The sequence below is a fragment of the Macrobrachium rosenbergii genome, chromosome 48 (assembly GCF_040412425.1).
Source record: "Macrobrachium rosenbergii isolate ZJJX-2024 chromosome 48, ASM4041242v1, whole genome shotgun sequence".
In the NCBI taxonomy this organism is placed as follows: domain Eukaryota; kingdom Metazoa; phylum Arthropoda; class Malacostraca; order Decapoda; family Palaemonidae; genus Macrobrachium; species Macrobrachium rosenbergii.
Genome location: NC_089788.1, coordinates 65,647,188 through 65,660,902, shown reverse-complemented (window position 1 = coordinate 65,660,902; position 13,715 = coordinate 65,647,188). Strand labels below are relative to the sequence as shown.

General features: G+C 35.1%; 1 protein-coding gene across 1 annotated transcript in view; it reads right to left on the bottom strand.

The window, feature by feature from the left end:
* Positions 1–11,377: 11,377 nt before the first annotated feature.
* Positions 11,378–13,715, bottom strand: part of DNaseII (deoxyribonuclease II) — a 46,562-nt gene continuing 44,224 nt past the window's right edge. Inside the window, exons 8-9 of the mRNA XM_067091981.1 lie at positions 13,330–13,462; positions 11,378–12,856 (exon numbers count right to left, since the gene is read on the bottom strand). Coding sequence (XP_066948082.1) covers positions 12,746–12,856; positions 13,330–13,462 — 244 coding nt within the window. The 3' untranslated portion in view covers positions 11,378–12,745. The remainder of the gene's footprint in view (positions 12,857–13,329; positions 13,463–13,715) is intronic.

Here is a 13,715-nt window from a genome sequence, read left to right as displayed (position 1 = left end):
CCTCAGCTCCAACTAACAGACCTCCAAAATGTTAGCATGTGCAAGCAATTTCTTGGTTGTCCTGAGAGACATTTACTGACATCCTGCAAGAAGGTTTAAGTTAGCCTGATGGATCACTGATTACCTACATTGCCACACATCTCACTACCTCATATATCTAAACTGTAGTCAACATGTAGCAATCATCTTCATTGTTGTTAAACATCACATGAAGGTTATCAAGACAGCAACACAGTACCAGGATTCTGAAGAAGATTAGCAGAGTAAAAGAGAGCTACAGCAAGAATTAATTACTGTATGCTTTTCTTTATTCTTTATGTTATTATTCTTTATTTAAGTCCCTCTTTCTGGTCATCAAGATATAAATGACTGAAAATGTTAAGTTGTTGCACACACTTGCTTATGCATTTAGGCCTAAGATGGTTCCATAATTACAGTACTCAACTTGAACAGTATTTTCTTGTCATTATGTATTCACAAAAGTATAACCAATATTAAATCTACAAGGCATTTAAACTGTTTTAGGCACAGTATTGCAGCATAAATATTCTAGAAACGTCTTACTGTATGTAAGTACTGTATAAAGCAGGATGTGCATTGATAAGGTATATGTATGCAAGGACCATATTGTACAATGTAATACTCCATTCTATATAAAGGACTTGTATCTGCATAGTTTTTTTTATTTAAGTACCAAGTCTTTGAACCAAACTTCCAATTAGGTTAACAGCCAACCTTACATTCACCCATAATGCATAACTCTTTTTTTTTTTTTTTTTTTTTTTTAAGATTTTTAGTGCACTTTTTTTTTTTTTTGTAGAATATTTAAAATACCAGAAGAGATTCTTAGCTCTTTGCTGTAAATTAACTCATAAGTTTCTTACCATTGAATCACATGCTGATTCCTTTCCAGTCATTTGCTGATAAAAAAGTGGCACAAGAATAACATTGGTTTTCAGTGCCCAGTTATGAGATAGCTTTCCAATTAGATTTAAAGCATCTTTTACATTTACAAGAGCTTTCTGGTTTAGGTGCGAGTTAAATATCAGACCTAGGACCTGACTTTTTCATTGATGTGTATTACTTTTTCTCTCATTATAAGACTGATTTCATAGCTTGTTTCCATCTTGCATCTTTCTAGAGCACAAGAGCTTTCATTTTCAGAACAGAGAGCAGAGATCCAACAGAGGGAGTCATGTGCCACCTTTATTATAGGTAAATTACGGGTTCATTACACACACATCCAAGATTTGATGTCATGTAAAACATGGAAAAGTCATCCACAAGAATTAGAACACTTGAGCCTTCAGTCTTCTATGGGAGATAGCCATTACCATTTACTTTATTATTTCCAATTAATCAGAATGTTTTACATTTTCATTCATGAAACAAATAAAATAAATTTCATCCTGGATAGACTCCAAATGTCTGTAGGAGCCCTAACCAGGGGAAGAACAATACTACCATTTCCCAATAAAAAGCTGCCCTAAGAAACCCACCTGAACATGCATCTTACCCTCAGTGCATTAAGGGCATGGTCTGACATAAAAGTTCCCTCTACTTGGTCACGTCAATTAAAGGCAGTCCCCGGTTAGCGGCGGGCTCGGTTAATGGTGATCCGGTTTTATGGTGCCTGTCTAGCGATGAAAATCGGCAATTTTCGGCGTCAAATATTGCCAATTCTGCTTATCGGCACTGATAATTGGGTATTGGCACCAATACATACCTAACAGAGGCGTCAATAACTGAAAATCGGCTCTTGCACTGTACTCCAGTTCTTTGGGAGGAGTGCTGGCCAAGTCCTTTCCTCATTAAAACCACAGCATAGTCAGAATCTAATAATTTTCCTTACTGTGGTTGTTAATGGCATGTCATTGAAATCAAGAAGGATAATTCACAGGGGTCCAGTCTTTGTCAGGGTGCTCTGAACTAAGTGGCCTTGGACCTGCTAGGGTAGGAAAGCTATCCACAGCCATTGCCAATCTCTTTCTTGCACCAAGCAAGCCCATTGTCACAAAAGTGTTGGGCCATATTAATATTATTAGGACATATTAATATGGGCCATATTAATATTATTATGACATAGGACAAGGGGGATCAACTCAGAACAGTCTAAAAATAAAGATGTCAACATAAACAATTCTAATGATTGCCTCATAATTTCCTGTATCTATGAACAACCATACCTACCTGTTACTCAGTTTTACAAAGGACTTATGGAGCATCAATACATTACATATTTAAAGAAATTAGCTTGGAGAGCGAACTAAATAATCTTCAACAAAAAATAAATTCTAAAGATGCTTTTTGTCTGAACAGTACTGGCACAAAAGCAACAAATATAGCAACCAATTTAACAGCTGTTTCTTGAGCTCAGACAATAAAACCATAATGACGATTCATACCTTTCTATAAGCAGATGGACATCTGCCATCTTAAAGTAACTTGGAATACCACAAAACATGCAAATTAATTCTTACAGAGACCATTTTAAACTACTGTCTGATAAGTAACAAAAAGCAAATTTCCAATTAACCTGTTGTTAGTATACAAGTGCACTGTTTCAACTAGAGAGTGGATATATCGAAATACTTTTAAACTATTTAACTATCCCAACAACTAATCTGCTCTACAATACCAAATAAAAATGACAAAAAGACACAATTTCTTTCAAACTATATTTTTATTTACTACACATAACAATAATGGGATAAGATATCAATCATTCATTACACTGCTATTATCTAAGACTTTTCTTCTTAACAAAAGAAATAGTTGGCAAGATGATGCGATATATAATGATTTTCCACAAGATATTTAAAAAATACAAGAATAAAAAACAGAGAAAAAGGAAACTATACTGTATATGGATTCACAATATTATATTACTTATACACACTTCTCATAAAGAATTACAACCAGTGCAGATTACACAGCTGACCTGGAGTCTTCCTCTGAAAGCCTTTGTGAAAGAGTAATGAGAAAGGGCCAAAAAGGTCACTGTTCCTAGATTTCCCATTTCTTTCCAGATAAGTAAATGAATGCATAGTATTCTAATTCTATAAATTTTCGGTAGATGACCCCAAGACTTATAACTGAAGTACTCAACCACTGTACTGAAAATTAAGCAATCAACATTTATGATTTCCACTAACACTGTATGCAATACATTATTATTATATTTAGGTTTGCCATTCACATAAAACCAACTTATTCACAAATAACTTATAACTGTAATACTGTTCTCATGTAAAGTGTATTATCATTACAATGCAATTATGATAACAGTTCCTGGAGTTTAACATGGACATGTGGTAAATAATAATCATAACAACAATGGCAATAAGTTTTTACCAAACAGTGGTACCTTCTCCATTACAAAAGATGGCTTGAGAAATTTCTAAAACTGTAAAAACAAGAAAAGAAAAAATACAATTTTGTTACGTGAGATAATGTTACAAGTCTTACATCGGTATTTCCTAACAAAAGCACAAAAGAAAATACCAAACATTGTAACTAATATTGCTAAAAGAAGCTTGTGTTTTGTAATGCCCCAAACCTCTTAATCTTTTTAAATAGCTGAATTAAATTGCTGTACTCCATAAATACCAACATTCAAGTAATGTATCACAAACAACTACATCGTACCCGACTTATCTAACTATTGGTTTCATTCAGTCAAAATAAAACAGTCCTCTATTTTCTTTCTTTCTTTAAATCTTCAGCTGAAACCCCTTATGGATAGAGTCAACAGACTATAACCCGTGAGGGACTCCACAGGAAAATCAACCTGCAGAGAGACACTTTATAAGAAAGGTGATAAAAACAAAAAAAAGGAATGGAAAATAGAACTGATATACCTGAAATTCAGAAGACATCAGCAGGGAACAGGAATGAACTTGCTCCTTGCTTAAATGTTTCGAGATCAGAAGATTCCACAACCGCACTAGACAATCTATTCTACATTTTAGTTGTAGCCAAGATAAAGCTCCTAGCAAATTTCCTTTGCTTAACTCAATGTAAATGCAATGTACAACCAAATTAACATCACCGAATACCACAAACCAAAACAAACGGCTATATATTGCTGCAGCCAACTTTTATAGCATATTGAAGTAAAAGAATTTATATCTATTAACAAATTTGGTTCAGAAACCGTGACAAAATAGCCACATTTCTCATAAGGCTCGATATGATGCTATTATTTTGAAGATTTTCAACTATATTACCGACACGACAGAGTAACGTATTATAAACCTGAACTGAATATAAAATATAAATCATAATAAATATTAGTAAAGTAAAATTACACACTATGCATTATCATCATTACCTTCAAATAGCTTGTGATGCAAAGGGCCTCTTGTGAAATTCTGAAACTCATGTCTTTTCTGTGTGTCGTCTTTCACAGATCTCTACTCATCTCCAGCCTCCCTCCTCACAGTTCTTATCCAAGTAAGTCTAGGTCTTCCACCTCTTCTGGTGCCCACATCGATTCACAAAGAGGGTCACAAAGATTCATTTCCATATCAACAGACTATGGTAGGAAAGTCAACGGGCGATTATCAACTTAAATGTACATTATATCAATATTACAGTACTGGTATTGTGACTCTCCTCAAATGACCCTGACTTTCAGGAACATTGTTAGTTGACAATCATGACTGTGGTAGTTTAAAAGGATTTGCTGTTAAATCTTACTACAGCATGACTATCATAATAAAAAATGTTCATGTGGTTCTTTTACAAACGGAAACATTGCACAAAATATTTTCAGGTTTTGAAAATTAACACCTTGCTTTTTTTAATATCTGAATTGTGTTGATATTCATATTCACCCTATATTTATTATAGTCTATTTGGGATGTCCTATTCACATGGCACTTTTGAAAAACGTAACTGTACAATCAAAAGTTAACCTATATTTATATTACTTTATACTGTGGTCTTTGGATTTTCCTTTGTTTGTGATTAATAAAAAATTCTGAATTAGCCTACATCTAATACTTTCCAGATCTTAAAAGCACAGCACCAGCTGTAGTGCAACCTGGGCAGATTATACCTTATACAGTATGTTACAGTGCTTGGTAATCTGCTCAAGTTTTAAGTTTGCTGGTATGTCAACTTCAGAAAAGTATATTAAACATTAAAACATATGAAAATGAAAAACAAAAAACAATATTTTTAAAAGAAACAAACTGAACAACCTTAATAATCAATATGCTCTACAAGCCAATGTCATGATACCTCAACACATTCAGACAGTCAAATGCGCTTAACACACAACCAGAACAATGCGTTTAACTTGTGAAAGTGGTGCAACCTTTTTTTTTCGTCAAAATTGGGGTGTATCTACTAAGTTGGAGTACCTGTATCTTCAACACTGGGAAATATGGTACACAGTATCTAAGAAAATGTAATCTACTTTAAATAACCGCAATTTGTCAGCATTAAGCATACAAACATTTGACTTTTATTTAAGAGAATCATTCATTAGGTGGGAGCTATTGTCTCACAGAGCTTGCCAGGTTGTAAACCTTGACATGCCCCATACTGTCTGACTATGTTATATACATGAAACAGATAAGATTGTCCATCAACTTCTGGAAATGTCTGGTTGTTTACATGAGCAAAAGGGAGAATGGCTTGCAATCTCCTATACAGCCTGGCATAAACTGAGGTGATAAGGTGCCAGAATATTTCTGTAGGAACCTAATTCCAGAAAGATTTACAAAAACCCTGACTCTTCCACGGTAAATAAAAATACCCCCTAGTAGATGGAGCAAATACCTACTACAGTATGTGTATATAAACCTACATTACTCTACACAGCATAAGCATGAGCACTGACAAGGAAAATGGAAAGCTGTGACCACAGATTGTTTAGATTCAAGGTCAGAGTATGGTGGGAAGACTACTGTATTACTAAAGACAAATTAGTGGAGAGTTGTGGTATCACGAAGCCAGCAAAAAGATTGTATATCTCAAAGATTGAGATGGTTTAGATATGTGATGAGAATGGATGAGGAGGACAGACTCAAGAAATCATGTGGAAGGGAGACTGATGAAGACCTATACCAGATAGGAATTCAGGTAAAAAGAGAGCAGAGCAGATAAGAGTGGAGATATTTTACATCTAACTGTATAAAGGAAAAAGCTGACATAAAAATTTATGATGATCTCTTCTATGACGGTGGGAGATACTGCTCATTAGATAGTAATTATTATTGCAATTAGATAAAAAATTATAGTATAATCTACAACTGAAGGGAGAGAGGGAGTTACATCCTCCAGCTGTAGATTTTGGACAATTAACTCTGTTAAATAACCCACCTGCACAAGGCCAAACCAACACAAACATGACTTCAGATTGTCCGCACTTAGAAGAGGAAAGAGATAGGAAAGAATTCTGACATTCTCCCATTCAAACAGACTAAAAGCCCACCATGAACCATTAGGTGAAATACCTTCCTGACCAAATGGAGCTTGGGGAGCTACACTACATGTTGAAAAGTCACCAAAAGTCCAAAGGACAAGGTGTCCAAGGACTTCAGAGTGATGTCCTTCAAGCAGAAACAGGTAAATCAGGTTTTTCCTCTCAATACGCCTGGTATCAATACCCGAGAAAACAGGCTCATCCTAAATATGCAGGATGAAGCAATTACCTAGATGCTGAGAGCTTCTGCACTGGGTATCTAATCATCTCTCATGCAGGATGACTGGTATGCTTGTTTGATTACCTCACAAAGCTGGGAAGAAATGGTCTTTTTGTTCACTTTCTTTTTCAGCCTGCCAACTGACATGAAAAGGTGTCACCAATCGCCCATGCAACACCAAATATCTCACTGAACCTTTTCTCAATCTCCACCTATGAAGTCTCAAAAGAGTGGAATAGATTACCTCTCAAATCTTGTGTCAGGAACTGAAAGGTTTCAACTTTACCCAACAAACTTAAGAATGAACGAGAAATAATTATTCCACCCCTCCAAGCAGTCTTGTGAGTAAGATCTCTACCTTAAGCCTTTCCCAGGAACTGAAAAAGAACCAGCAAGACACTGCAGATTACAAGAAAAATTGCCCACTCTCAAGACCTACCTTCACAGGGTGGGAAAGACTGTTCAAAGTTTATAAAAAGCATGGAGAGCTCTCTTAAAGAAGAGATCCATACCCTCTGATCAAAGACCTGTTTCAGGGTAGAACAATAGTTCTTCACCATAGAAAAGGAAATCTGCTGAAGATTGACTGCCTGGAGGAATACCCCTCTCAAGACACCAATGATTATCACTGAGTGATAATCAGTCTTGGAATGCTCACTACACCAGCAACACTAATTGCACTTCTAAACAGTGATACGCAGTTGAGCACCTGAAGAGATTAGGTCCTACAGGTGCATGTCCCAACCTACCTTAAATGCTTCCAAGAGCAGATGCACCTTTGTTGGTTGTGGTGGTGGTGGTGGTAGGGGGGGGGGGGGGTAGGGGCTGTTGTTATCCACCAAATACCTCAGGCACAATGGCATTTCAATACTTAGTTCATACTTATATCTCCCTTTACTTTTCAAGCATGGAGACCTTGAGACAAGCTTCTGGGAAGACCTAGGAGTCACAACAACAGCAGCAAATTGCCAGCAGAGTCCTGCCTTAAGCAGGGAGCCAAAGCAGCAGCACAAGCAGGAGCTGCATTGGGTAAAGCCAAATGTAACATTATGATAAAGAGGTCTGTCCTATTCTTTCACCATATATAGAACAGGATGCTTTTTCTCAAGTCTGACTATTCCCTCCCACTCAAGCCATTTAAATGGATGATATCACCAAAGTAGAAGCAAGAACATAGCAACTAACGCTTAAAATATGGCTATCCTAAATTTTCTGCCTGGCAAACTCTCCTCATTTCACTCAGGGACCAGTACAACCACCATCACACTACTGTACTTTGTATTTTTATTTATTATCTAGTGAAAAATATAACAAAAGTTGAAGTTAAAGTTTGGTGGTTTCAGTCCTCCCACAAGCTACTGCCTCTCAGGCGGACGTCAGCCAGGTAACCCCAACCTCCCAACATGTCATCACTCATGGTATTAACCATCCCGTAGACAGTCTAACTATCCGCCCCTTGACGGGGAGCGAACGCTGATCTCCGAGATTACGAGGCCGATACGTTACCAACTGTACTAACCAGACGGCATCAGATAACACTCTTCCCTCAATAAGTTCTCTCCCCACCCCAAAACAAAAACCACAATGCACTCTGAAGTTATGAATGTCTAGTTTTACACACACAAAGGAAGAAAACTTATTATATACAGTATACCTTATATTCTGAAAAGTAAGGGTATACAAGTACATCTGAGCTACAATATTATTTAACTGGGGTATGTCGAGGGATCAGTTATGGTAGTTTGGCCAAAGAGCATGAAACCACTAAATGATATAACTAACATTGAATGAAAACTGATAAATATGAAGGTAACACTCACAATTACAGTGTGGTATTTAAAAATACAATAGTCATCTGGTAAAAACATGAGATATTCCATCATGACAAGTCACTAAAACAATGGAATGTTCACATGCTTCATGAGAACAAAAGTGAGCATAACGTTTTATCTTATAAAAATAACTGTCCATAAAATATTTGTCTTAAAGCAAGATGAACACGTACGAAAACTTAATTTACAAAACATACATATTTTGATGAAGTAAAAACGGACAAAAATTTCAAGAACTGCATATAAAAATAACAACAAAAACACAATTTATAAAAAATATATTCTGTCACTTATATATAATGCATATATACATAAAATATTTTCAGTAAATGCCTCTTCAAGGTCCTGCCAAATATTCCATAAAATATCTTACGTCAGAAATGACAATTCAAAATTGTACTACCTAATCAGTCTATAAGATATAAAAATAACAGCTAAATCAATACTGAAATCTGTCGATGCAGATTTAAATCATAAAAACTACCATTAACTTTTTCTTATACTAACCCAAATACACTATTATACTAACAATACCATGCATTTCAGATTAGGGACTAATGATCAGCTAAATTTTCCAATACTGTATATATTCCATTTTTTAGAACTACTATAATATAGAAAATACTGCAAGCAATGGTATTCTGAGAAATCAATAATTACCATGTTATAGCAGCAGGATCAGTTCCTATTCATGAGCTTTACTTCAATCCTATTCCAACTCAAGCACTTTCCTATTTAATTTTAGCATTTACATAAATCTTCACATTTTTTGGGTAAGGATACTATTTCTTTTGTATAATTTTTTTTCAAAATTTCTAATTACAAAAAATTTCATTTAATATATTTATCCAATATGGTCACTCCTTTATAATACATCCCTATGTCCCAAATTACAATGCCAATAGCTTCCATAAACCAACATGCAAAAATACAGAGGCTATCTTCATTGAAAACTTCCACAAAATATGCTTACATCTTATAAAAATACAAAGTTTTCAGTAATTTTCATGTTCCATTCCTGGACCTCTTACCTAGGTTTCCTGCTTAAAAGGCAGGAATTAGGCAAAAATAAAGTTTGCACTTGAGAGAAAATAAAAAATCACCACTGACAATTGGAGGGACTGGTTTGTCAGCTACCTTACTACAGTATAGCAAGCACAGCTGGATAGATCTAGAATGAGAGTCATGCAAACTTTCCTCCTACAGTATACCCTGACTCTTTCCTGGAAGCCTCAGTGCCTTTAGACAGTCTAGGACTGTCCACTGTTCCTCCTCTATTTGCTCATTCTAAGCGAGTGACAATGACCACAACCAGACAATGTCAAATAATATTTCATCTGAAGTCACTGCTTTCACTGCTTTGCCGGTTACTAATAGTCCTAGATGGGTTGTCACTTGTAACTATCGTGATCCACTCATGAACTCCAATCGTCATGTCCCTAGACTGGTCTCTGGTATCCACCTCCACATCAGATTCTTTCAACAAAAGTATTTCAAAGAAAGTTGAGGAAAAGCAGTCACTTTTGCTCTCTATCTCTATTCATCTACTGTACAGGCAGTCCCCGGTTAACGGCGGGCTCGGTTAATGACGATCCGGTCTGATGGGGCTTGTCTAGCGACGAAAATCGGCAATTTCCGGCGCCGAAAATCACAGATTTCCGCTTATCGGCGCTGATAATTGGGTATTGGCGCTAATACATACCTAACAGAGGCGCCGATAACCGAAAATTGGCACTTTTCAGCACCGATAAGCCCGAAAATCGCCAAAAAAGCGCCGGAAATCGCCAATTTTCGGTTAGTGTCAATCTTCGGTTATCATCACACCCCTAGAACGGAACCCCCGCCAATAACCGAGGACTGCCTGTATTTACTTTTCCCAGCATGCCAGTCAATGAACCTGATAGGTAAGCCAGAGGGTGCCCACTAGTGACAAGCAGTACCTAACTAATGGAAAGCTTTGACTGCCATTTAGCAGAAACAGCACTCACCTAATTTCCAATTATTTGTCAGTCAAACATCCTGCATTTCAAGTTCGAGTACTAGACAATTCTGTATGTACTCTCAACTCAATAGCACTAAAAAGCATTGTAAAAAGGAAGTCATAATAGCTGTACTGTACTTCCATTTAATTAAAGATTACATACTATAATATCATTAGTAGCCAACAGACCATCTACCTTTATTTCAAGTCCACTCTCAGTCTGTAGAGCCTGTGCCAAAAAAAGCTTTGGTATTGAATATCCCTGAGCTGTCCTGTACATCTATATTTTCTACAAATACCTTGGCCAAGTGACTGAATATGTTTTAAATTTTTTCAATGCCCTAGGGCCAATGGGACACATGACTCAATGCCCTTTTCTAGCTCCAGAAAAAAAAGTAGGAAGACCTGCCCCTCAAAAAAGGGGGAAAAAACTTATAAGAAGAAAAACAAATGGACGAGAATACCACAGCTTGGCAGCAGGAGGAAAAAAAATACTGCAGTACATTTTTCATAAATATTACCACACTAACAGTTATTTAAACAGTAATATATCAATCTGCCCATAAATTCAACACTTCATATTTCAAAATAACCACAATACGTTATCCTATTAACATGCAACAAACAATATTTTCATCTTTGAAAATTCCATCAGTAACATTCCCATAACAACCTGACACAGTGATGAAAGTGTTCCAGCACTTTCATTATAAGAATACCAGTGGTCAAGTGTTATGACAACATGGATAAATTTAGCAAACTCTATACACCATCTACCACTACAGAAAAGCTACTTTACACTGACATTTTAAAATACAATCCAACAACAGTAAAGACTATTTAAAAGACATAAACTGTAGGCAGTTTTCACAAATGTCAAACATCTGGGGTAAAATGAAAAACCTCACTAACCTTGAATTTTATATCTGGAAACAATTCTCATTTTTGGAAAACAGTAAATTACTCATACAACAATACATTCACTGCATTAATTTGCAACTAACTAATTTCCAGTCATTCTCTCGTTACAAATACGCAAAAAAATTGGCATCTAATATAATTCAATCATTATATATTGAATTCTGCATTAAAAATTCAGAAGCCCCAACATTTCTGAGAAAATTTGTCACATGCAATATTGCAAGTTTATGTCCACTGATATGGAAAGTCAATACATTCTTACATAAACCATTTAAAAAGATAAACCTCTGAGCAAGTATGTAACACAAATAATTATTTGAAACAGCACCACACAAGAATGGCATCAACACAATATGTGCAGGGATGTTTGTACAGACCTCATGGCAATGTATAAAATTTACAATGAATACTACATGGCTTAAATTCCAAGTCTAAACTCTACTGAATGACATGACTGACTTCTACATCTAAACAACCATAACAACAATACGATGAAATGTTAAGACTAAACTACGTTACCAATGAGAAATGGATAAATCAGATTTATGTGAGAACACTTATGATACTGCATTATAATTTATTCAAAGCTGAATCTGTTTTCACAGTGGTGTTCTGTTAAAAAGATCATTCAATTAGTAAACCCTTTTCTCAGGAATACCAAAACCTATCAATAAACTAATTTCAAGTTAAAATTATTTTTATGGTCTTACATTAAAATTAAAAGAAAATGCTATCATATACAAAAAATTATGTTCTTACATTAAAATTAAAAGTAAATGCTATCATATACAAAAAATTATGTTCTTACATTAAAATTAAAAGAAAATGCTATCATATAAAAAAAAATTATGTTCTTACATTAAAATTAAAAGAAAATGTTATCATATACAAAAAATTATGTTCTTATATTAAAATTAAAAGAAAATGCTATCATATACAAAAAAATTATGTTCTTACATTAAAATTAAAAGTAAATGCTATCATATACTAAAAATTATGTTCTTACATTAAAATTAACAGAAAATACTATCATATACAAAAAATTATCAAATTATGTTGCTGTAATTCATCATGCAACAAGTTTGAACATACATTTCAAATGCAAGGTGGTGATTTTATCACCATTCCACTTTCGTGAACACCCTTAAGTTCTTATTAACAATAGAATTTGGATGATAGAGACTAAATAATCAAAATGTTTCTGTCACTCAGTTAACAAAAACATTTTTGTTAATAACTACTGTAATACCTACCTACATCATTACAATTCTCTGGTTAGATAAAAAAAAAAAACCTGACATGAATTACTGCAACTTCCCAGTACATATTAGATCTAATACAATTCTACGACAGACTTAAATTCCAGAACGACAGGTATCTACTTCTTGAACTAGGTTGTGAAACCTGTGCCAGATGCTCAGACTCCACATACATACCGTTCCTCCTGCTCGGTGAAACTGAGACTCCTGAAAAGTGAAAGGCACGATTTTATTGTTGTACTTCATTCTGTCTGAAAGAGGAACAAGAACTGCTAATCATTCAGACTTAATTTAACTGATTTCACTTTGCTGAGGAATTTGCATTCTCATTCATATTTCATCCGGAAATAGCTTCCGTTGTCAGGATTCAGAGTTTGTTTTTTTTTTTTTAAATGGAACTATAATGCCACAAGTAGTTCCTATTCCGACGGGACATCATCTTCCCCATAACATGAAAATTCTCACATCTTAAGCAATAAGACTCATAAAAATTAACCTATACGTGTAATCATACAAAAATTAAACCATCTGCCTAATTCATGGTGAACTAATACAAGGTAAGTACAGTTTAGTATAATTAATATATAAATATCAGGGACATGAAAATATACAAGGTAAGTACAGTATAGTACAAATAATATATAAATATCTGGCACATGAAAATAAACATAAAAACTTACCATTCGATTAATGTCACCAATGCATACATAAGGTTGGTCTGGTTCAGCAGCAACAGCCCATTTGCTGTGATCTTTATGAGTTGAGAAACTTGTGGAGGCAGCCCTGACTAAAATACTTTCAGCATTCTCTACCCTGTTGAAAAGAACACAATCTTGCAAAACCTAGAGTACCAATGGCAAAACCATATATTTGTCACTGCATATGAAGAAAACGCTCTCTTGATCCCCATGGTCTATCCTTGAAAGGGATACTGAGAATGATACATGAAATACTGTATCCGTTCAACCTGCGATCAGTAATAACAAGGCCACTGAGTCAACAAAATGAATAATTTTGCCATTCATGCTTCTACCATCACGTAAGTTTTTAGAGAAAACATTTATCA